The 27,614-nt window shown below is 30.3% G+C and overlaps 1 protein-coding gene across 2 annotated transcripts; it reads right to left on the reverse strand.

Annotated features, from left to right (window-relative positions):
- On the reverse strand, window positions 1-27,530 carry LOC128395516 (potassium channel subfamily T member 2-like). 2 transcript variants are annotated; one of them, XM_053355945.1, is made up of 20 exons: window positions 26,570-27,530; window positions 7,307-7,386; window positions 6,404-6,503; window positions 6,196-6,309; window positions 6,022-6,130; window positions 5,838-5,912; window positions 5,673-5,756; window positions 5,095-5,189; window positions 4,672-5,020; window positions 4,457-4,593; window positions 4,330-4,393; window positions 4,138-4,246; window positions 3,948-4,056; window positions 3,692-3,841; window positions 2,711-3,619; window positions 2,291-2,641; window positions 1,688-1,934; window positions 1,294-1,611; window positions 1,074-1,212; window positions 1-991 (listed from the first exon to the last, which is right to left on the reverse strand). In XM_053355945.1, exons 1-20 carry the CDS (start codon window positions 26,713-26,715, stop codon window positions 165-167), a joined length of 4,512 nt encoding a protein of 1,503 aa, XP_053211920.1. In that variant the 5' UTR covers window positions 26,716-27,530; the 3' UTR covers window positions 1-164. The 2 variants fall into 2 exon arrangements, with proteins under 2 accessions (XP_053211920.1, XP_053211919.1); XM_053355944.1 differs by having other exon boundaries at window positions 1,074-1,611.
- Between the last annotated feature and the right edge of the window lie 84 nt (window positions 27,531-27,614).

Below are 27,614 nucleotides of genomic sequence, written 5' to 3' on the forward strand. Positions count from 1 at the left end.
AGTGGGCAGAGATTGTATTTTTAGGAAGTTAATTAATTACTTTTTAATTGTTTGAGTATTTAAAGAAAATGAAGAGAAAAAGAAATTCTAATGAAAAGTAAACAATTAACAATGAGGCAGAAATAGTTAACAATTAAATTATTGTCTTTCTCTTAAATTAATAATTATGTCGGTGCACTAATATAAAAACAATTAGTTAAATTGTCGTGATTAAGTTGAGCTTGTGTTGTTGGTGGATTGAAATTTCCACTGACACTTTCCCCACCTTCTCCCACCATTACCGCCATATCAATTTGCCCTTGGGGTGGGCTAGTAGCCGACGAGGGTGAAAGTGTCACTTGATTAGTTAATTTGGTTGCTGGTGATGATCCAAGGGGAGTGTGATGATAATGGTGACGGTGGTGGTAGGGTAAGGGTGGGGGTGGATGGATTGGTGGTGGATTCTGGTAAAGGAGAGGGTGAGGTTGACTGAAGGTCGAAGGTGGTGAAGGTAAATCGGGTGAAGCCGAGTCAAGGTGGAGAGAGGGCACAATATTGATGGAGGGTGGAAAATGGAGTTGGAAATCTCCGAGTTCCTCGGCGGTTCTTTCCTCTGAGATACTTTGATGTCGACTTGATGAGCTTCCGATTGACTTTAAATCATCACAATTAAGGCGATTATCATTTTCACCAACAGAGGATGAACTTAATTTGGGCTGTAAGGGCTGACTAGCGCTCGGTGGTGATGATTGTTGTTGATTTTGTCCTCCTACAGAACTATGACTCATATTGGCACCGTTAGAATTTGATGTTACCGAACCGGTTCGACTTCGTTTACGTTTTAACGATGCTTTTGAAGCTCGAATTGAATTACCACGGGTTAGGAATGTTTTCTTACTCTTAATAGGCGAGGGTCTAATTAGGTAGATAAAGTCGCCCTCCTCTAATTTCAGGTCACACGAAGGGTTAATAATGACGTACGATATCGTGCTTCGTTTTTCCGATACATCATCTGGAAGAAAAAAGAGAATGAAGGTCAATTGAACTTTTTTGAGCTTTTTTTCGAGGTTTTCTCTTCTTTTTTTGCTACGAACCATAATCTTCGATGGGGCATCCTAAATCTTGCATTCGATTCTTGACCAAATTCCCAATCTCTTGACGTTCGATTTCGGCGGATAATTGTTGGTATCGAACTCGTTCATTTAGAACTGGAAAAACAAAGTCCAAGTTTATCTGCGAGAAAAGAGAGAAAGTCAGTAAAGATGATCGATTTTGTCTTGAACAGTTTGTCCATGTTCGTAGTCGCGAACTTACAGTTGTTGCATCAGGAGTGTGAGAACCTTGAGTTCGATAGATACCAATTGGAATCTCACATGTTGTCGAGCAGAGTTTCTGATACAATCTACCATAAGTTCGTATCCAAAGGTCATCTTTTGTGATCTTCATGGAGGACAGGAAACCAGAACCTGGAGCCTGATCAATTCCAAGTAACAATCTAATTATTGTTATCATGTAATCCTTGACAAACGCTTGATACAATAAAGTGTCCAGCATTGAAGCACTGAAAACCGAACCAGCGGCAAAGGGAAGTCGAAACATGTACGAAATATGTGAACCAATTTCCCGTTCATGCTGAAAAAAAAGAAAACAATCCAAACGAATACTTAGAATTCATTCATTTATAGAAACAAACAGTTTCAATTGATACCTTTTCCATTTTCGAGAGTGAAAGTGCATAAGTGTCATGGGCTCGAAATTGCATAAACCTCATGTTCGAGGATTGACTTAACTCGGTTATGATTCGGACACTTGGAAACATTTTGAACATTGTTTGAACTGCGACAATTGTATTACAATCAGCGAGGTAATCTTCCTCGGCGGAATTGGTTGTCTCCTTATTAACCACAACAACTGAATCAGCGAGATTGATTCCTGCTTTAATTAAATCATCCAAACTGAATGAGAGGATAACAAAAAACACTAACGATGAGAACTTTTCAATCACAATTGAGCATCACCATGAATTCAAACTGATTCATTGAGATGAACTGACCAGAGGTAAAAATTTTTCTTCTTTTTCAATTATAATCTTCATACTTTTAGATTGAGTTTCATACAGAATTTTATCTGAGAATAAAAGTTTTTTTCTTCTTGAACTTTAATTCTTACTCGAGGTTCTGGTTATTTGATTGGTGAATGGTTGATTAACTTTCTATCTGATTGATTGATTATTTTTCATCTTCTTCTCCAATATTGATTGGAATATCATTCCTTTCTCTCTTTCTTTTTTCTTGACCAATCATAAACTTACCTGTCAATTGAACCTTGCATCCAATAGACTAATGGAAACCATGAGATCGCATCAATAAACGCTTGAGTTGGTTCCGTTTCGAGGAGTATGATTATCGGTTGTAGAGATTTAGCTGAATGAAAATGGGCTCGAAGTGGAACTAGAAAGTTGTAAATAGCGTTAGATGCGAAATCGGCTGCTAGAATTATACACCGAGTTGTCCAATTGTATTCACGAGCATTTCGATGGGTACAATGTTCACATTCGGTGGCTAACATCATACAACAAGCGGGTTTCTTTTCCTTTACAAGGTAGCAAAGGGTTGGACTAACACCGACGTAAGGTGACACTGGAGGGAATCCTTTCACAACTCTGTTCGAGAAAAAAAAGAGTGGAAATGAAATCGAAACGATTTTCGAAAAAGGGTTTGCATGAACTTACTCTGAACTTTCGGCCGGTGTTATCCAGGTAAGATCACATAGTTTCTCTTTGGGTTCTTTAAACTTTTCATCTTTCGACTCTGAATCCTCTTCGTCTAGAGAATCGTCAAACATAACGGGAACTGCTGCAATTGAGGGTCTTCGTCCTCTCGCTGAGACCACATCGGTCGGTGATGAGTCTCTCGAGGGAAGGCCAAACTCAATTCGAGGCACTTCAAGGTGAATTCCTCCTTTTCGACTCATAACTTTTTTCGTTTTAGCGGCAAAATCGGAGACAACTTTTTTTATTCGCGCTGGAGATGAGTCGCGGCGAGATTTTCTCGATGAATCAAGGTCAGTTGATGAACCGAAAATTGAACTTGATTTCCGTCGATTTGAAGGTGAACCACCAAGCATTTCAATCATTGAATTTTTCTTACTACTCACTGAGAGACAATCTCCCGTGGAAATACTTGAAACGGAAGATAGCCTTCTGATGATATCCTGTTCATCGGCTTTCAACAAATTTTCACCCGACTCATCACCGGTAGTATCACAAGTGGTCAATCCAATTTCAATTGACCCACCAACAGATAGGCTACTATTTACTTTGATTAAATTACTCGACATGAAAGTAGTACCACCGCCCGAGGTTATAGTTGATTGTTGCTGATTGTAGCCTGAAGTATGTCCACCCCCACTCATCATGGGTCGACTCTCAGAACAAGCACTATTAGTCCCACCCCGTGCACTCACTGAACCAACTACCTCCGAATTAGGAGTCAATAGGAAAGCCGAGTTTTCCTCTTTAGTAATATTCATATAAAAACATATATCAGATGCTTTCAGGATGTAACTTGGCCCAGGGTTCAACATAATCGGCCAAGTACCTTTCATATCGGTTTGAACTCCAATCAAGGCCACTCCATATCTAATTGATTGTGTTTATAAGATCAAATTAATATTCTAAATTCTAAATTTCCCTCGAAACTTGTACACTTACTTTCGATGAGAATGAAAAGAAGCATAGGTGAAACTTTTTCCTTCGTATTCACCAAAAAATCGTGAATCACTCAATCGAATGTGATAGATTTCGTTCCCTGAACATTTACCATATAATCGATGCCACTCTTCATCTGATGTTTGACCCTCTCTGGATCAGTAGTTAGCAAACAGCGAGAGAGAGAAAGGAAAGTATCACAATTTATGAAATCATTTGATTCTAATTGATTGGTAAATTGATTTTGCTATTCACTTACTGTCCCCGTGAAGTGTGAAGCAAAAGAGTGACCAATGTTGAAGTTCCTGGACAAAGGCAATTGTTGGCCAAAAGTGCATATTTAAATTCATCTTCACAAACAACGTGCTCTATGTGAATACGAATCGATAAGATTAGTACAATCGAAGGAACAAAAAGTTCTGAAAATCTTTTTCTATCTTAAACTTTACCTGCGAAAACAACATGAATCTTATTCTCGGGTCGATAGATTTGAACATATTGAGGTACACTGGGTGCGAAATCCCTTACAGCCCAAGATCTTAAAATCGTATGTTCATCCTGATTGAGAACAATTGAAAACAAAACAAAAAAAAGACAATTAACCATCTAATACAAAGAAATCAATTTAATTGTAAACTCACAGCAGCTCCAAGATCAGCATAGTTACGAGCAGCCAGTATGAAAACAGCCTCAGCTGCATCGACCCTAATTAATTAAGATGATTAATGATTACCAGAACAATCAATAAACAAGCAAGCAATTAATTACCTCGCTCTTGTAAGATCAGAGTCTTTCAGTGCTGAACCTTGAATATAAATAACTCGCTGAGCCCACATTGGTACTTGGAGTATCATCTTCATGGTTGTATCAAGTTCACAGGGTGATAAAAGTACAACATAAAAATCCTGTAACAATTAACAGTGAGAAAGAAAAAAATTGTTTACAATTTAATGTCCAATCAATTTTCCCATGAACAAATTTACCTGTAAAAGTGGATGAGCATAAAATTCATTGAGAAAGTCCATCACGGTGTCCGTTCGTAAAGTGGTACTACAAACGACAACGTGCTTCTCAGTTTGAGCTCTTTGAACACTGTAATTACCACCTAATTTTTGTCTCTCCATCCAAGTGCAGGCTAATTGTTCAAATTGTGTTGGAAGTACAATCAGAGCGACACAAATCATAATCACCATGAACAACTGACTAGGCATATTCTCAGGTTTATAATCACCATAACCCACCGTGGCAAAAGTCACCACCACAAAGTAAAGCGATTCAAATAGGTTGACATTTCGTCCACCGGCTCGTTGACAGTGTTGAAATCCACAGACACTTATAATACAAACGATAGTTAATTTAATCTTCTATCAAACAATTTAACTAATCTTGTTAATCTTTGTAATTACCTTGTAAATATAAGACAAATTAAGGTTGTGATTAAAATTGTTAATCGCTGTGATAAGGCTGATTGAGATTGTTGCATCGCTCGGTGAACATCATTCTGTTAATTGTATTTAAATTTAGTTAATTTATTAGTTTAAATAACAATCAATCGATTGTACAAACAATTGGCTTAATGATTGTTGAAAGTTAAAGTTTTTTTTTCGGGGGAAATTAATTTTCAAATAATCAATTGAATCACGTTAATCATCAGCAAAAATTATGACAATTAACATTCATCTTTTTAAATTGTCTATCATTTGAAATCAATTGAACTTGATTAACCTTCCTGCTTCGTTTACTACAACAATCAATTTCAATTGTGAGTAATTAAAATCCAATAGAAAGCAATTTAAATTGTTTAATCCAATCAGATGATTTAATCCTCACTTATTTTTTTTACTCTCAATCTCAATCACTCGAGATTTGATTTTAATGGTGAAAAAAAGAGGTGATAATTGTTACTATTAATAAATTGTTTTCTCTGTTAATTAAATGTACAAAATGTTAAAAAATTAATCAAAGCAATTAACTAATTACTTACAAACATTTTCTCAAGTGTTTGCTTAGCCAGCCAACAATGAAGAAAAGTTGGAACAAAAATACTTCGTATTGGTGGATAAAATATCTGTAACAATTAACGAGAGAAAGTTAACAATTTACTGATTGTGATAGCAATTAATTGATTAGTTTAAATTGTTCAACTTACCGAGATAAAAAATGGTGTATTATTAACTATTTCCAGAATAAAATAGAATGAAAAAAGTGTCCTCATTAAACTGCTCTGGAAATCATGACAATCACAATTAAATCAAATGGTTAATCTCATGTAAATAGATACTAATATTTATCTATTAATTGTTGTATTATGATTAACTTAATTGTTCATTTACCTTTTTGGTTAAATAAACTAACAAGATAACCTCTGATATGAATAATATTGAAATGATCGCTTCGAATAGCCAAATGATGAAACTACGTTGAACCCAAATGATTCCCTTCCTGTAACAATTAACAGACAAAATTAGTTAATTTAATCAAAATTTTTAGAAAGTTAATCAATTTACCAATTAATTGGACCAGTATTCAAAGATATAACTGTCTTATTTTCAGAGAAGGACGGAATCGTTTGATACATTGATTTAGATCCTTTAACTGGACCAATATGATTACAAGCTGGACTGTTAATAATAAGATATTAATTAATAATTGGTGGTAACAATTAGCTGATTGTTGTAGGAATCAGGAGATCGGAAGATATTGATTGATACTTACCAATCAGCTGGATCAGGTCCATCATCAAGCATAACCCGAATTACATAAAGTAAACAAGCGAAAAGTTTTAGGACCATTTTAACTCCTCGAATACGAAAACCTAAATTGTAAACAATTAAAAATTGTGATTATCCCATTTTCTAATTGTGAAAGTTTAATACGTCTGTTGATTGATTGATTGTTTCTCTTTCTTCATATTATCATGTAAATCAATGGGAAGTTTATAACAACTTGATGATAACATAATCAAATTGTTTACGAATTGAAAGATTTACACAAAAAAGAAACAAATTTAAATCTTATTTATTTTCTGTTCTCAATTTTTCTGTTAACAGAATCTCTCTCTCTCTCTCTCTCTCTCTCTCTCTCTATCTGATGAATGATAATAATAAGAAGTCTAGAATAAGAATTCGACAGAATTTATATATCTCTCTCATACAGAACTTATCATCGCAATTCTCTTGTATCTTTGTTGTTATTTGTAGGTGAAGAATATAATCTAATCTATTTTTCGAAAAATTTTACAATCCGACATTTGTCATCAAGGAAGAGAAGATGAAAAAGAAGAAGAAAAAATAAAAAGTACAAGTCTCGAATTCATGGATAAATCTTATGGAATTTGATTTTCTATCTTCACGTCAGAACTTTTATTCAAGTTTTAAACTTTTTCCCTTTTATATAAGGTAAATCTCCATTCTCAACGGAATCTTAATATTAATATAATGATAAAGCAAAGAATTTGAAAACAAAATAACAAATAATATTGATCATAAATTGATAATATTAATACAGGAGAGTTCATTTCTCCCTGGAGAGAGAGAGAGAGGGAGAGAATAACATTTACGAAATCAGAATTGATCATAGCTCTTGATTTAAATTGTGCTTAGTTGATTGTAAACTTACTTGATTTCTTGTTCTTAATCAAATATTCCTGAAGCCTTTCCTTAAACGTATTTTCATTCACATAGAATTCAACTCGAACCCTGTAAATATGGATAAGAAAAATGTAAGATCTCAATTAGTTAATTGTTAATAGAATTCAGATTTTTATTGTAGAAGGAAAAAAAGTTTAATCAAACAATTTAATTGGTAGTAAATGTAATAAATAATGTACGAATTTGTATTCACATTAGTTCAGTTTACAAGATAGATTGTGTTGTATATTCATGATTAGGATTATGTTGATGATTTGATTATCATGATCATTATCATTTTAATAAGAGCCCATTGTAATTATAATGATGATATTTATTGTCTGATGAAAAAGGAGATTGATTTAACATGGAAGTCAAATTGAATTGAATGTTTTCAAGGGATAATCAAGGTAAACAAGATGAGGATAAAAGGTTAACCTGGTGATAAAAATGAGATGAGAATTTGAGGATTTTCATCACCATCATCGTAATTATTTCCATCCCCTTTGAGGTGGAATTGGTGTTGAACATTTACCTTGATTCAAAAGGAAAAGGATGAGTCCGGAAGATAAAATTCAGAATCAGAGGAAAAGGATGAATTTAGTTACTTGTTGATTGTTTTCATCTAACAAGATAAGATTCTAGTTAATAATGATGGTGAGAAATGATGACGATGGTGATGATATGAAGTGTATGAGAAAGTGAGAGAGACAAGTACCTGAAGAGGAAATGATGATGATGGTGATGATGAGAGACAAGAAGAGAAAAAGTAAATTCTAATTGTTACCTGATTTAGGAAATTGTCAGAAAATCACGAATTCCAGGTAATTTAGTTTAGAACTTTTTTTTTCCTCAGAACTTTATCTTCGCCTTTCCTCTAAGGATGATGAGGATGATGAGGGTGATGATAAAAAGCTTATCATCATGTAGATTCATTATCCTTTGATTACTACTTCTTACAAAATTATCTTCATCATCAAAGGTAATCATTGTTTTCGTATGTATCTTAAAAGCCTCAAGTGATGAAGATGAATAGATGATTATTATTATCAAGAATTAATTGTTGCAAGTTTTTCTTTGTGCTTCCTCGAGTCTGTTGATTGTTACGAGGAGGAAAAAAAATTAATTGTGGTTAATCTTAAACCCTAAGTGGTTATTTTTATCAACATACAATTAAAAGTTTGATTAACCATCAAGGAAGCTAATTAATTAATTATTAAATTGTATTTTCCTAGTTGAAAAAGGGAAAATCAATTTAACTGATTGATTGATGAGACAAAACCAGAACAAAGTTTCATCAGACTCATGATGATCAGTTAATTGTTGTGGATTTAATTTGTTTAATTAAACCAAATTAATTGAAATAATTGTCATTTACAGACAAACAAAATTCAAGTGACAATTATTCATTTTATTACTTGATTACTGATTAAAGTCTTAGACTATTGATCAACTGTTGTAACATGATTGATACAATCAAGTTAATCAAGTTAATTGTGACCAATTTATCTTGTCTCTTTACATTTAGCTGATTATCAGACTTCATTATTATCATGATTGACTTTTACTTTCCATGAAAATGTTAATCTTGAAATTTCCGGTTACTATTAATTGTTTAGGTGACAAACACAATTAACTGGTTAACAATTTGATATTATTGATTATGATTAATATTATTTATGTTGATTATAATCACATATTTGATGATAAAAGCTTCAATTGCCTAAGGGTAATCAAGCTAATCAAAAGCAACTGTTAATCATTATCAAACTGATGTAACAATTAAACATTGTCAACATTTTGTTTTCCCTATTATTTTAATCATTGAATTAATCATTAACCTTCACAATCAACATTAATTAAACATATAGTAAATATAATTGATTGAAATTCTGTCTGGTTTAAAGTGTAATTTAAATTTATCGTTGATTAGGTTGATCCAAATTGAACTGAATCAGTTTGGAAAGTGAATTTAATTTCATTGTTTAATTTAATTTTCAATTTCCAATAAATTGATTGTGCTTCAGGTGAAACAGTTTCAATATCAGATGAAAATTAATCAACACCATGATGAATATCAGCCAGAAAATTTGAATAAAATTCATTGATTAGAATTTTTTTTTTCTTCTCTATTATCTAAATTATCATAGGAAAATAAATTGCTAGGTAGAATCACAATTTAAAAAGACTCACCTAAATTGTGATTTAATTTAACAACAATTTAATCATTAGTTTATCGTCAACAGATGATGGTTTAAATAATACTGATTATGGACATCATGTTGATCTTAATGTTACAATTCAGTAAAAATGAATATTAATTCAATCAAATTGTGAATAAATTTATTGAGGTAAAGTTATTATCTTGTGACAACTTTGATTCATTGTGAATTCATCGAGGATATGAAACAACTATCGATCAAATTGAAATTGTATTTATATTGATTTCATGGTAACTGTAGTAACAGCGAACGAAGATAATATTAGAACTTTCATTTTAGAACTTATATTGTTCGAGAGTATATGAGATAAGATGACGAAGACCAAGAGGATGATGATGATGATAAAAAAGTCAAAGGTAAGAGAAAATGAAATTGATGATTCGAAAAGTTATCAAACTAATGATAAACATTTTTGTTCTAAAACTTGAACAAAGTTAAATTTCATATTAATATGATCATTTCAACGACTGAGCTTTAAGAACAATGATTAAGTTAATGATGCAAAAAGAGTGGATCATGGTAGTTGAATGAAATTGGTTACTATTTACTTGGTTAGAACTTTTTAACTTATTGTTGAAATCGAGGTAAGAAAGTTTTTATTTTCTTTCGATTTCGATTTCTCATCAAGATATTTGTGTGTACAAACCTCGGAGTAAATGCTAAGTTATCGTAACTATCGGTCGATTTTAGTGTACTTTCAGGGGTAAAGTACGACGGCGAAGAGGTGGAATGTAAGATGAGGATGAAAATTTCGCAAATGAATCGGAAATTGTGGTATCTTCCCGTCGCGATATGTCCGTTTGAAATGAACTTCGATTCAGTGTGTGTCGTGATGAGGTTGAAGTGGTTGAGGCTATTGAAGGTGTTCGTAATTGGGTCAAGTTAAGGCAATCGGTCATTGTTTGATGTCGAGTTGTTGAAGATCGACGAGAGGATGTCGACGGTGACCTAAGTCTACCTGGATAACGAAAAAACCAAAGGTTGGACATGATTGAAAAAGTGGTTGATGGACAAAGAGACAATGACCAACGATGTTTATGGTTTAGTGATGAACGAGTGGTCAGTAGATTTTCATTAGATGAAAGTTGAGATGAGGAAACAGTTGACCCACAGTTTGAAGGGACCAAATGATCAGAATCACCAATAACAATAACCTCACTGCCCTCTTCGTCTTGGTCACTCTCACTGGACGGTACCAAGTGATTGTAATAATAGTAATAACAATAGTAATGATGATACACCGATGAGTAGCGATTGAGTTTTACATTGAACAACATTTAACAATTAAAAAACAGTTGACAATAACAGTTAACACAATAACGATTACAAAGTGATTTTTTCAACATTGCAAACAGTGTAACAATTAGGCTAATCAATGATAACCATGAATATTTGATTAGTCTCCATCACGAATCAAGCTCAGAATTATAAATGAAACAACAAGGTGATAGAGAGAGAGAGAGAGAGAGAGAGAGAGAGAGAGAGAGAGAGAGAAAAACTCACTTCGAGTTTCTTGCTACCTGGTGAAAAAAGTTCTAACTCTAGGCTTGAAACTCATATAAGCTCAATCTCGTCTTCATCTCGAGTGTATGATAAACATGATGAAAGATGAGGAAGAAAAAAATTCTTTTCTCAATACTCACTTTTCGATTATGCTTCAATTTTTTCTCTATAAAATCATCATTCTCATCATCTAGGCCATCATCCACTCCCAATGACAACCACTTTCTACTTACTGATCATCATCATCAGCATCATGATGCTTGAACTTTATCATCGACAACGAGAAAAACAGTAACAAGTAAACATCATCAATGTAATTTAATTTAATTTTTCAGTTCATGAAATCCAATTATTGTAAATATCAATAATAATCATCCTTGAATATAAAGTTGATAATCAACTAGTTAACCATAAACTCACTGGACATTGTTACTAAGAGATTACAATTAATTTTTTTTTCTTGAATCTGACCATTAACTGGACATTACAATATTACATATTGTATATTATTATTATCATCATGATTACCATGATTTTATATTTTGATGATTATGGTGTCCATTGATTGACCTTAATATGATTAAAGTCATATTCATTAATCAAAGTTGATGGTTAGTTTGAAAGTAATAGTAATAATCATCATCAGGTTAGTGTATTTACTTGACCTGTCAAATAGTATCAAATTGTTAACATTATCATTGATTAATGGTCATCATAATCACCCTGATAATTATAATGATAATAAGAGGTAAATGTAATAATAATCAAGTAAGAAAAACAATATTACTCCAATCGAAAGTTGATCTGAACTTTTTTTTTCTGTTCTAATATTTAGTTTTATTATCATCTTATTTTTACTATAATTGATTAATTTCGCCTGCTAATTAACTTAAGGTAATCAATTGATCACAGTTAATTAGTTAGAACATTTTATTTGTTTTTTTGCATCGATTTACTAATTAATTACTCAGTCAATCAAAGTCATCGATCTTATTACTTATCATTTCTTGGAATGAAAAAAAAATCAACTCACAAAAATGTTATCGTAATTATCTTGTTATTATTTAATAATTAAATTCTATCATCATCAATAAGCGACACTCTTTTCTTAAGATATCAATAGTTAATTGTTCAGTTAATTGTTGATAAATTTTCACTCGGTGTTTATATTTACCCATAGATGGCGACATTGAACAGAAAAATTCTAGAAAAAGTTACAATTGTTTTGGAGTAAATTAATTGAATTGTGATGGAAATTAAATCAATGAGATTCTAATTAAGATAATTTTTGTTGAGTTTTTTTATTTCATTAATCTTTAGGTTGTTGATTAGCTGTAAAAACCTTTTGATTTAGTTTATTCATTTGATTGTGATGCCAGTGGTAACAATTATGTTACTTATCAGTTGATCATTGAAGGATGAAATTATCATTGACATGATTGTGATTATTTTAGGCCTGAAGAGTGGATTGGATTTGGGTAAACTGATAAATTCTGGTTAAATAAACATGAAACAAGGGATAAGATTTTAGGTTTTCTTATATTATTCTTATTATTCAGCATTCCCTTGATTCTGGTTTTCTAATCTAATTCTGATCATGTTGAGATTGATTTAGTTATGTGTATTTATTTTCAAAGTTTTGACGGAAGTTGAATATGAAACCATCATCATCATCATCATCATCATTGCCACCAGGAAGTTCAGATTAACTTGGAAAAGTTAAAGATTGATAATAAAGTAAACATATTGATGAAGATGAAAAATGATAATCATGTTGTTGGTGATAAGAAAATAAAGATGAAGAAAAAAAATTCTCAGCATTTTTTTTTGTTTCTTCTCACATCTTTTTGGTTTCTTGATTCTGGGTAACAGATAATACATCATGTTGATGTCATCAACATCTTTGTCCTGGGACTGAGTTAACATGAAGTTCATGAGGATTCAGTGAGTGAATGAATGAAGAGAAAAATACATTCATCGATCAAAATTGAGGTAAACAAATAGATTGAATTTTTTCTCATCGGTCTCTTTTTCACTCCCCCTGATCCTGTTACAGAAATCAGAAACGGAAACGGAAAAGATTCTGCGATTAAGATTAAGAGAGAGAGAGAGAGAGATGAAGAAAAGAAAGAAGATGCTTGTAAGTCTAATAGTGAATAGAGTTTCATTGAAAATGTAGATTCATAATAAAGATTCTTTCCCCTCAATCTTAAGATGAAGATCTTCATGAGGATTGTTTCTGCTTCATGATCTTTTCAGTATTATCATGATCATTATCTGTCTATTTCTTGACTCTGTATCTCAGCTTATTGATCAGAAAATGTCTCAACATGTAGTTAATACTCAAAATAAAGATAGAGATAAAAAGATGAGGATGAAGCTATTTTCATTTACTTTCACTGATAATAATGAGAGTTGAATGTTAATACTCGGGAAAAATTGAAGGAACCACAATCTCATTGAGTGAATAATAATCAATCATTAACTTAATAAGCACCAAAGTTTACGATCAACACCTATGATGAAATATTGACCATTTGGATAAAATTAACGACTTAATTACAGTTATCAATATTAGTTATTGATGAACAAACTTTGAACATTTCACTAACTAAAAGATGGACCTCACCGTAGCTAAATTGCTAACGAATGACATTCTAATCTAATCAAAATTCAATGTCAATCATGATCAAGTTAAGAATGTTTAAGAATAAAGGAAAGAAAAAAAGTTCTAAGACCTCGAATTTGATCAAAACAAAACCCAAACTTTGATCGGCAAATTAATTTAATTATTTGACTCAAACAAAGTAACAAACATTTTGTTTTAAACTTTTTCCGAAACTAAGATTATGAATAAATGATTATAATATTGATTTGATTTGGTAAATAATCAAAACCATTGATTATTTCAACCAGCAAGGTTGATGACATTTCATTTGATTCCTAATTTTTTGTTCAATCATTGTTATTGATTAATCAAAATAACAACAATCATATAAAAATAGCCTCTTAACATGATAAATTATTTGATTATAATCAAATCAAATCTGATGAGTTAAAAAACTGTATTAATTTTTTTTGCTTGGATTAATGTTTCAACTGCTATGTTAATATTTTGACTAATGATCACAATTACAGGCAAATATTAATTCACGATGATGATGATCATCATCATAACGGTAAATTGTTTACAAGCAAAGGTAAGCAACTAAATTAATGGTTTAACATTGATCCAAATCGATTTTGACTTAACCCAAATGCTTAACAATAACATTTAATGTTATTAAGGTAACACAAATAACCCAAGTAAATAATAGTAAATATTAATAATGGACAATTATATTCATGCAAGAGAGGCCATTCAAGACTGGTCAGTTATTATTAATACGAGACAATGACCAGCAATTGATTATATTCCAAATGTTATCAATTTTCACTTTGGTTTAAATTAAATTGTCTCCAAAACAAAAGGTAAACAAAAAACTTTTCACACTCCATTTCGAGATGGATTTTGATTCTAATCACTGGAGTTGTGATTAAGTTTGTTTATCAACATTTGATTGCAATCAACTTTTTCTTTGATTGTTTTGATGAATTAATTACCTTTCACCGTCATCAACGTATGGATTTTCATTGGTTGGATGTCCAAGGATAATGTCTCGTAAAAAATTGCAACTTTGATAGCCATTGATTGGCTCCAAATGTTTACTGCCATAGACAAGATTCATTGTGTTGATCATTAACTTAACGTAAACGGTTAACAATTAGTTGATTGCTCACAAAAAGTATAAACATTTTCAGTTCACTAGAATAAGGAAAATCAAAGGTAAAACAATTGATTGGCACTAGAAGGATGACAAGAAATCATCAGAAACTGCGAAAAATATCTTAACGATAATGGAGATTAACTAATAACGAATATAATAGAAAATGAATGATAATAATAATTAAAAGAATCAGTTGATTGTTTGGTGGGAAAATGTTTTGTTGTGATTGTTTGATTTACCACCGTAATTGTGTATCAAGTTGATGATAATAATACAATCTGATTGTGAGCAAAGGGAAAAGTTTAGTTCTTGCTCTATGGTAACAAATAACTAGAGGACCATAGAAAAAAAAATCCCATAGATTTTGGATATAACCCATAATAGGAGATACATATTATCATTACATCAATGGTTGGACTATCTCATGTAATAATATCATTCTGACAGACTCTTTGCTTCCTGATCTTTACAATTCATAGGAAGTTCAATGTAACGAAGAAAAAAAAAATTCGTAAACTTATTACCTCTCCCTTTGTACATCCCTGCTCACTACATCTCATCTTCCTGATTCTCTTTTGTCATCATACTTAGAACAATATTCTGCTTCGTTTATCATCAGCATCATCATCACCTTGTTATGGATTCACTCGATTTTCAAATGTTTCTTTTCTAAGATTAACTTTTATCACAGTTTCATCAGATTATTTAATCTGATTCATTCACAAAAAGGTAACTCGAGCTCATATGAATGGTGTTTCCATGATATTTGTATCTGTATGAATTTTCATCTCAACTTTGACATTGTCAAGTTTTATGTCCAGAGTGATGATCATGATGTTTGTCTGATGGTTACTGTAGTTTTTGATGTTATAACTTGATGTTGTTGTTATCAGGTTTCATTTCTTTTTACTTGAGTTTTGGTGTAAATTTTATTTCATACTGAATTTTTCATCATTCCTCTTTCACATCTCAACTCATCTTTTTTTGCTTTCATTTAATCAGATTGTCAGATTTTACCCTAGCTTTGAGTGGGAAACTTTTTACTTGTAGGAGGTTTTTCGTTGTTGTATTACAAAAAATGACATTATCTTTATGACGAAACTTTTTTCATCTTTCATCCAACAGGCCTTTGTGTCTATTGAAATGATGACCACCAATGTGAATTATCATTATCCCTTTATCATTCAAAAGAAAAGAAACTTTTAACATTACATTAATCGTCAAATTATATTAACGTCGTGGTGAACCTTTTTCTTGTTATTTGCTATCATGCTGCTCATTTCGTCTTATTATTATACATATGCAATATCAAAGTCTCCTATAAATTCATCATGATTTGTCTTTATTGGATTTTGTTATTATTATGAAATGAAACCACCATAATACTACTAAATAAATTCATTATCATCAGGTGTGTGTTGATTAATTTGACCGACCTGAGACGCGAGTTATGAAAGATTGGGAATCTTCATAATGAATATTAGACGAATCGATATAGCAATAGATCTAATTAATAATAGAATATTATTATTTCATCCCGAATTCAATTGTCATATTTTATTATCAAGGTCATTTCGGTCATTTTGTTAAGATACAACTTCAAGGTCATTTGATGGTCAGTGAAAGACCATAAAGCAGTTGATTGTTGAAAAAGAGCAATGATTAGAAAAATGGGAATAATAAACTACAGGGGTTTTCAGCTATTTTATTTTTTCGTTTAAGTTTTCAACAATTTTCTCAGCAACTATGAGTCCTAGAGACTCAATACTTGGATGGCATGATTTTGAGCTATACTCAATTTTCATACTTAAAGATCAAGGTTATTCAAGTCAAGTTCAAGTCAGAAAAATATATTTCAAGATCATTTGAATTCAATACCATAAAATAGACAACTCCAAATTTCCTACTAATGTTATATTTAATTTCCTCTTAAAGTAGAGTTTAGGTGACGAGGATATTGATGTTGAAATTGTATTAGAATCCATACCGTTAAAGAAGATACCGTCATTTAGAATAGCTCATAAGCTGGAGATCCTGAAACAGTTGTTTTGGCCGACACTTGTAGACGAAAAGGTTCAAGATAAGCACATTCATTGATTCACTATAATACTGATCTTCGTTTTCAGGGTTTTAGATTTTTTGTTTTCGGTATTGAAAAGAAATTTAAGGATATAAGCGATACACACGTGGTTGAAATAGGGAAACTCGCGAGGTTCACGTCAACTCATAATGTAAGAACTTGAGATGTATAAGAGGTTATGAAAACTAATGACTCGTAAAGTATTGGAGATTTTGAGAGCTAATAACAATATCAAAATCTGTAATATCAACAGCTTCGGATTACTAAAATAAGGGAGGTAATCATACAAGGTTACCTAGAGGTCACGACCTCTCGAGCTGTGCTCACAATTTAGTTCATAAATACCTTAAGCACTTTGTTTTGAATGCATGCTTAACTTTAGAATCCTCGCCGCGATTGTGAGAAGAGTAAATTGTTACTAGTTAAGTTAAAACGTGTCCAAGAAAAGATCTAAATTTAACCAACAAATCAAGTCAATTGATAATTGATAACTTAAGGCTAAGAGCGAAGAATAGTTTGTTGATAAGATTGAGATTGGACCCATCTGTAATTAAGAATTCAGTGAAGGTTTATCCAGAACTAACTGGGATTAATCAATACATTATTGATATTTTATCATTTATTTCCATCGAATTTCTTTATTTGACTTTTGATTTCATAAGCAAACTGACCTTTAGGCTGATGTTCAAAATCTAAGAAAGGTGTTCAACTCAGTGTTTCATTTCGTATTGATTTGCCATCTAGTTTTCGAGCTTCCAACTACAAGATTACTCATCAAATAGTCATTATTATCACCATTGAAACCTTCAACAATTAACTTCACACTCGAATAATTTAATTGAAAGTAAACTGATTTAACAATGATAATGGTAAACACATACAATAGATATTGAATGTCTATACTGTTGGATAATAATAAACTTTCATTTAAAAATTTTGACAATTGATCATCATCATTGTAAGACATTAAAGTATGATATCGATCAAATAAATCGCAATTAAATCAAATATTGTTGCGTGCTAGTGTATCACCAGTAAAATTTTAATTACTATTCATAGTCAAGCATGTGAATAATTATGATCAAGTTACAACAATCAACTACAGGTAAAAGTTGATCAGATAGAAAATAATTATCTGCTTGATGAAATCTGAATAGTTTGAAAGGATGAGATTGATTCAAATGAGATTATCATGAGAAAATTTCAATTATAATAACTTTCAAACTCTTTTAATCGCGATTTGACTGCTTAGCAATTTAGTTATATATTTGATTAAGATTTTGTTTGGAATGAAAATCAAACCAACAATTTAAATTTTGATTATCAAATAACCAACAAATCCTAAATGCTTTTATACAAAATATTAATTGATGATAATTTTTGAACGTTAATCATATTCAATGTTTCATGATAATCATGATGAATATTCAATGTCAAGGTTAATTAGGAGAAATAAAATCTTTCAATTGTAATTTTTAATTTACTGTTTACACAGTTGATTAAATAATTTGATAGATTAATTTGTTTGATCAGCAACATCATGTGAATATCATAGAGACTGAACTTCTCCTCCTTTCTGGGAATTCAAACCTCAAATTATAATGATGGTTATATAATATTCATTTATATATAAATTCATATCATATCTCATCATGAAAAGGATAATATTATTAATCAGAATCCTTTGTAAAGACTCAGAACTGAATACTTTTTGGTGTAAGTTCACAATTCTGTCTGATTGAAACTCAAATAGTTGAGATAATATTTACCTTTGAAAATTATTATTTCTACTCATCAATCTTATCTATTATAATATATTCATCAAATTATATTAATATTACAGGGAAGAGGAGATTCAGGTTCCATTGTTTATATAATGAATCCATTCCATGAGAAACATTCCTCATCAACCATAACTTTCTCCTCCTTCATGATAATCTCTTGAACCCTTTTCTATTGTTACCTTATTATTATTATCTTGAGTAATATCAGAAAGATAATCAATCTAATGATCTGTGAAGAGTGAAAGAGATTAGGATGGAGATGAGGATAAAGGTGATGGTCATTGGTCAGTAGATGGAAAGTTGTTTACTTTTTTATTTTCCTTTCTTTTTTTTTGATTGTTGATTTATCGAATTTAATTGTTTCATCAGTTATTGTTATCGATACGATTAACGAATCAAGAATTGAATTGTTTCAACCGTAATGATGGGAACTAACCTGATGGACAATGAAGAGTGGACATTCAACGACAAGTGACCCAAACAAGGGAACCAAATTTTCTCGTTCTTTTTTTATCAAACATCTTCAAATTGTGTTATAACAGATATTTTTTTCCCACCTCTCAACCTTACAATTCCCACCGAGTGAAAGAAAGAGGGAGAGGAAACACTTTTCCAGCCAAAGGAAAAACTGTTTGATTTGCACACCAATGAATGACCATTGGCTACTACTATTAACAATACAATTACTCTCAAGAGGATTTCGTTATTTCCTCTTTCTTTCCTTGTTTATCAACTAACAAAGAAACATTATCATCATCATCATCTTCTTCTTCTTCTTCTTCTCTTCATCTCCTTCATCATCTTAACAAGATTCTGACCTTTCCTTTCAGTTTCACATTCTTGAGCATCTTCACCAACGACAGACTGACCATCTCCTTTTTATATAATATATTATTCATCAGCATCAGTGGGAGTTGAGTAAGGGAGGGAAATCAGAGAAGGAGGAATGTTTCTGATAACTTTTACTTTGATAAATATCGTTGTATCAGTTACATGGTCATCTTTTCATGTGCACCCATAACTATGGTCAGTTTATTTGATTCAGACAAAGAAAGAGACTTTTATGTCATTCGAGCTAAATAACAACATGAAAACTACAATTAACTAAAGTAAGACTTAGATGATGATGATGATGATGATGATTAAATTGATGATTCCAGGTAAATCAGAATCAAATCTACCAGACTGACAATCACTTATTGACCAACAATAAATAAATCTAACTACTAGTTAAACGAATGGGTTTTATCCGCTTGACCAGTAAGATTTTTGGATGGATAAGAATTGAGATTGAATGAAAAATCTTATTCCACTTTCATGATTCCCAATGGAAGTCATAAACAAATGAAACTCGCAAGTTAAATTATATCAAATATAATCGAGATAAATTGTTACTATTTAGTTAACAAGAATGAATAGAACAAGAATTAAGTTATTATTATGTAACAAGATGATGATGATGATTCAAAGAAGATTAAGAAATGAATAGAAAAGCGAAAGAGAAAGAAAATTTCTCCTAATTTACTCTTGATCTCGAAACTTTTGTTCGAGTTCTAATCGTATAGCACCTCAAGTATTACTATTACATCCAAACCTTAATCTCCACATACTTATGACTAATCATTTAAGGTATTGATCACATTTCCGTTTCCATTGATTCTCCTTTTAATGTTTTTTCCCAATATGAAATCACTTTGATTTCACCAAGTAACAATTTCCATTCCATGGTGAAAATCATTCCCTTAAGATATAAACTTTATTGTAACTATTAATAGAGATTATATTATTATTATATATTGATCAACATTCTGATCAAGTATTAGATCCGTTGAAAGTGAATGTGATTAATGTTATCATTGGACCGATTCTAATGATCAAAGTGATCATCATCATGGTGATGGTCAAGATATGAAATTGAATATAATAACAATCATCTAATGGGTAACATTGATTTCTCATCATCTATTTAATAATATAAATATTGTTTAGGTGTTATTGTTATTAGCACTGATATTTGATATCATTTGATGTTTTTTTTTGCTTCATAGCTGCTGGATAGCCAAAAATAAAAACGTATCGTCATGAACCAGAACTTTTTTTTCATGGTCTAAAATAATGATTATCCTGAACGTGAGGATAAAACTTTGTTAGTTTTTTATTACTGTGCTGATGATTTGATACAAATGAAAATGTGCTAATATATTGTACATCTTAATTTAATCATCATTATCTTTGATACAATATGATTAAACCTTAATTATCTTGCTTGGATGATATAAATTTTCATGAATCATGAAAAATTTCACTCAGGTAACATCAGATTTGCTTTTTTTTTGTTCATGGAATCGTTTTAATAGTTATCATTAATGTTACATTGTTCATCCAATGTGCCGATTCAATTTCATGATGAATTCAGTGTTTTTTTCCTGTTAACCAGCATACCCAATAATTCATGATTATGTTCATGATCAAAATTCTGTACAATTGTCTGAACTTTTTTTTCTGTTATCATGATTTTGTGATAGTATAGCTTTATATTCATGTAGTAACACATATGATATAAAAGATTCATTTACTTTCATGATTGAGGAAAAAAAGTTTCATTCTGATAACTTGAACATTTCTATCACATTAAAGTTCATTTATTTCTTAGATTCATGGTAAACATTTGGGTGAAAATCAATTCAGCTGAGCTGAGAAATCTGAATAAACAGAAATTAATTTTCCGATTGTAAAATCAATATCTCATTGGTATTGGAAGTTTTTTCTTTCCAATCAAATTAAATGGTAAAAGTTTATTGATTAATTTCAGAATTAATGAAAAAACTTTCATGTACAATACCTTCAAGGTGCAGAAAAGTTTGACAATTTTCAATTCTGAATCAATCTCCTCAGTATCATGAATTAATTTTCCAAGGAAACTATTATTATGTTAGAAAATTTCATGGCAGTTATTGTAAGTTCATAAATCACATCAGAACTTTTTTTTTCTTCATATCATCATCACTTCCTATGAATTTATCATCATAGGCAATTTATTGAATATCAAAATATTAAGGGTGGAAAATTGTTCTGTCAGAACTTTTTTTCCTTCAAGCTCAATCCAAACACGATGATTAATGAATACGAATAAAAATTTGAACTTTAATTGTTATTGATTGTTGGCCGAAAGTATTATCTTAATTAAGATGTGTATCATGTTGCTGTTGTTGCTCAAACGATTATCATGAGGATTAAGCTGAACAATTCATGTAAAATTATCATTAACATTCAGGTTCTAATGGTGACAATTTACTTGTACAATCTCAAGTATTCAGAGGAACAATTTTTTTAACTTCTTTTACCTGTTGTTGGATTTCAAAAAATTTACATGGTAACTCAGCTGAGTATCATGGATTTATCATGATGAAGAAAAACAGATTAAACCTCAAGAGTATTAACATGAGATGAGAATGAGAAAAGTTCAGATGGAAAAGGTTGAGAAAAAATTTTCTCTTCAACTTTATGAGCTTTTATTTGAAATGAAAAAGGGCAGTTGGATAATCATCTTGGGGATAAACATGAGAAGATGAGAAAGAATAGTAAATGAAATGAATATTAAAATTACCACAGAATCAGAACTTGAGACTGAACTTTTGTAAAGCTTTTTGCTTCATTTCAATTCTATTCTTGAGATATTGAAAATTTCATGCTACTTTAAAGTAAATGAATTAACCAACTTTTCTGAAGTTAAATCTCATGATATATATTTTCCAATAATATCAAGATATTGTTTCATGGTGGATGAATTTTCAATATACAGTTTCAAGAGTATTTTTTTCATGATAAACCCAAGTACGATTGGTCAGCTTATTTCCTTTGGTCTCTTAGTACAATTGTCAGCTGACTTGCCGATATTTTTTATCAGCTTATTTAGTGAATTCTAGTTGATTTATCAATTTATCTGATTTGGTCCTCACGTTTCATGAAAATTCATTCTCGATCACAACCACTGTGAGATTTTGACTTATACACATTCAAGGTAAGAGTTCTGGTTACCCATTGAGCTTTTCGCCATCATGGCCAAAGATTGACAAGTTACCATGATGATTACAATCAAAATCATCATGATACTTTTAAAAGGTTCACTGAACATTTACTAACATGATAGTTGGAACTTTTTTCTTTTGTTTTTTATCTTTCTCATGGATTCTCAGGGATGTTCACAAACAAGACTAAGAAAATCGGTTTACTGTCAATCCGAAATTCAGAACAAGGAGCTAAATTAACTTTTCTATTATAGAAAATGAGTAAGTTTAAAATTCTCTTTGTATACCAGAGGTGAAAAAAAGGTTTTCATGATAAACACCAGAACTTAAGGAACTTGAAAGTTCAGTCAATCATTCAACCTGATTACACTTTGATTTTCATTCTAATTGTTTCTTAATCTCTCTCTCTCACTATTTTTTTTTCTTGCAATCAATTGATTTCATGGAGATCAATATCGACTGCTGATTAAACTTTGTGTTAATTTTTAGAAAATGATTACAATCAATCTCGTATCGAATTCAATTTATCAGAATCTGTTTCTCTCTCAATCTTTTTCTTGTCTTGATTGTTATTATTAAGATCAAATTATCAGATAATCAGATACAATATAAGTCACAGTTTCTGAAACTTTTGAACTGTCATAACATTTGACTTTTGATCATCATACTTTTGACAACAATTAAAAACATGAACATGATTGATTACCCTGGAGACTGTATTATCATAAGGTTATCCTGAAAGTTCAATCATTCCCCTGAACCTGAGATGATGATAAAAATACATCAAGAAATAAGAAAATTCAAAGAAACAAGATTATCATATGAAATCTATGGTAGATAAAAGTATCACATTGTTAAAAAGTGAGAAAAAAAATTTTCCCACCGGCGGAAAAACAATACATTCATATCATTGATGGAAAACAAAATAACAAGATGAAAGCCTGAGGCTATGAATCAACTCCCTTGACCCTAATATAAATACAAAGATATTATAATCTGATGGTGAAAATTGTTAATAACCTTTGCATTGTAACGTTATTAATATAATCATTAGCATCGTCATCATCATGATAAGTGATGAAGAAGAAAGTTTCAAACTCTGAATTGGAATGAAATTTTCCTCTTACCTTTATATAGTCGTTACATTATCATCATACTAATGATAAGAAAGTTATTACATGGTGGATGATGACGGGAAGAAGATGAAGATGAAGATGAAGATGATGAGCTTACAAATATGATGTAAACAAAGTGGCTTCAATTGACTCATGGAAAAGTTAATGTATCTTCAAAATGAATTGAATTCATCATGAAAAACTGTGAACACATTTATCTTATTATTTGTTCATTTTCAATGTAATTCAATAACATGGTGACTTTTTTTTTCTTACCTTCAGATTAGATTAGTTTAGGTTAATGTATTTTATCATCATCTTTATCATCTTCCTGGGAAATCAACATAAGATGATGATGATTATCATCTAAATTTCATGTTAATCATTATCATCATCATTATAATCATTTGTTGTTATCATGATGGTGAAAATCAATATGAAACTTTCATTCACTTTCTTAATTTAGATTCATATTTTGGCTCATTGTTATAACAATTTACCAATTGACTTATGATGGTTACCAGAATCATGATTATCTTCATTAAGATGATGAGTATTTTTTTTTGTTTGTTCATCTTATTGTTCATCATCTTCATCATTGTCTACCTTTCATGATACTTTTTCATGATAATATGAATCCTCTTTGTTGTCATTCATTTATAATGATATTATGATGCTACACAATTAACTGAATACTTGTATTAATATTTGAACATTTTTCTCATCCTATTACCTTGAAATTCAATATAAAACCAACGATGATTAATAAACAATTAAATTACTAATTCGTATTGTTAATTATTTTAATTGAATTTAGTTTCTTCCAAATTCAATGGTCAATGTTTAATAATAAGTTGGTGTTCATTGTGATTGTTTAAATTTGAATTCAGCTTTTGAATTATTAGTTATAACTAAACAATTAACTCTTGTGTATAATAGTTGATTGTAGGTTTTATCACAATCAATTACAGTGTAACAATTAACTTTCACTTTCTTTTTGATTGCTCTGTTATTATTAATTGGCTTGTAAAAGGTTACACTTGGTTTAATCCATCAACCTAATCAACTTTTGTTAATTAGTTTTTTTTTGTTCTTGTAACTCAATTAATGATAATACACAACAATTAATGAAAATGAGACCTTAAATTTAAGCAACAACAACAATTAATTAATCACTTTGATAACTTTCAAAAAAATATTCAAATTGTAATTAAAACTTTAATCCATCTAGACTAATTGGCTGATTTCTAACACTCAAAATTGATTATAATTAAACTGATCAACTTTATTTACAATAGTTGATTGTAAATGTTAAGTGATTGTTATCACTTTGAGTGAACGGGAATTAATTAAATTGTAAATTAATGTAAATAATGAAAGGATAACAATCAATATTGACAATCAACATATCTTAAATTAGATTATTATTAATCAATGATTCAATCACAGTCACGTTGTTTATTAACTAATTGTCAACAATTATAATCAAATCGGGTTTGAATATTGTTTTAACCTTAAATCAAATCTGTGATTTAATTGTTGTCAGAATATTATTTTTGATTGTGATTGATTTTGATTATCAAATGATTAACTCTTATTGATACTTAAGACAATCAAATTTAGCAATATCCTTAATCATTAACTGTAATCAAATCATGGAGAGTAATTAACTTTGAAGATGATAAATGAATTAACAAGTTGATCATCACTATTAATAACAATTGTTATTAATGATTAAGTTGAATCAATTAAAATGATTTATGAAAATGGTACACAATTAACCTGAGTTAATTGTTAATCAGTAGCTTTTCAATTGTAAATTAAGCTGATTGTCAATTATTTTTGTTCAATTTATCAAAAATTTTTCATCATGATAGTGAACAATTAAGCTAATTGATTTTACATGTTGAGAAATCATCAGGATAGAAAAGTTTTTAATTAACTTCTTAATTTAGTTTAAAAGTAAACACTAATTAACTTTCACTTTAGAAACTTTTTTTAATTGTTGACTAAACAATTATCTGTGTATTATGATAATTAGCTACATCTAATTGAATCTAATCAATATTCGAAGATGGAAAATTATCACTAAGAATTAATCGCTACAATTGAATAATCAGATTTTCGTTAATCACAAACCTTAATTGTCCTTCTCTCTCTTTCTCTGATTGTTAACTAAGTTTTTCGTCACAATCGCAAATGTAGAAACTGAAAAGCAGCAATTAAATTTCATGTTGACATTATTAACGAGCTGATTACACTATGATTATTTAAATTACGATTCTGGGAATTTAAATTATTAAAGTAGAAAAGAATTCGTTTATTTTTAAATCCAACCAAGATTCATATTCGAATCATGTTTTATTTTGATATTGAATCAATTCTGCTCTAAACTATATCATGAATATTTGATTTCTCAGCTGAAAAAGTGTCAGGGTGTTGAGAATTTCTAAAATAATATCATCATAATCATCATGTCGTTGGAATCTCCAAATTGTAGAGATATAGAAAGAAAAAGAAATGTTCTAATGGAATTTGAACAATTTTCGAAAAGAAGAACAAAAATTCTAGAACAAATATTTTCTCACTCTAAAGTAAATACATATATTACTATTTACTTCAATTGTTAGCTAATAATTATTAACGATTTTGACATGATAATGAAAGGTATTCATTTCTCCCATCATGATAATCAAATTTAACAATTTAGTTGGAACAGAATTCTAATCATTATCATAGTTATAAGTTCTTACCTTTCATCAGAACGTGATAATCGATGTTGAAGATCAGAAAGCGTTGGATCAAATGGTAACCCGAGGGAAGAGCGACTTGCCCCTTGGTACGAAGTTCCAGGTCCCGGTAGAGTATCACGTCGAAGTTCACTTACTTTCGAACTCATTTTATTTCTTTTGAAAAAGAGGAAAAGTGAGAGAGAGAGAAAAAAAATTCCAAATTCGAAACAATTGAAATAAACTAAACACTCGTAGAGTAAAAAGTTTTAAACTCCAACTCGAACTCGTTAAATGTACACTTAACACTTTTCAAGTTGATTAAATCGACGTAACAATTTATTAATCCGAAATTGATGAGATTTCAATTGTTTCAATGAAACATGAAAGTTCATGATAATTGTTGAACTTTAGGTTAACTTTTGAATGAATAACTGATGAAACAATAAACAGAAATGATGATCATTATCCTTTGCTATTAATCCAATGGTTTTAATCCAGTTTAATCAATCTGATTGTTAACCATAATCAGTGTATGATTATTTTGATTAAGTATTGGAAACTGGTTTTGATTGATTGTCACATAATTGAAATAAAAAGTTGCATTAAATTGATTTGATTTGTTTACTTGTCAATCAAATCCTTTTAAATGCCATGAACATTAAAATTGTTTGATAATCAACTGATTGTGATCAATTTAAGATGACCAGTTGAATTGATAAACTAATATTTACAATTTACAATTGAGATCAATCAATATTACTCAAAGTGATTATAATGGTTGAATGGTGACAATACTAATCCTAAATTTTTCCCTGAAAAGAATTGATGAAAATCTCAATCTAATCAGATGATTCAGACTGAATTTCATGGTGATTTCAATCGCTACTATTATTTTGTTATATAAATATATTGATCCAGTTTTGGAAAAAAGTTTGAGTGTTAATTTCATGAAGGAAGACAAGGAAAAAGTTCACATTCACATTCTGAAAGATTCAGATAATTCTGAGTTTTTTCAGAATTGAAAAGGTATCTTCATGATGATGATGATGAGAATGATGATTAGTAT

Source organism: Panonychus citri, unplaced genomic scaffold (genome assembly GCF_014898815.1).
Source record: "Panonychus citri isolate SS breed McGregor unplaced genomic scaffold, ASM1489881v1 Contig00141, whole genome shotgun sequence".
NCBI lineage: Eukaryota > Metazoa > Arthropoda > Arachnida > Trombidiformes > Tetranychidae > Panonychus > Panonychus citri.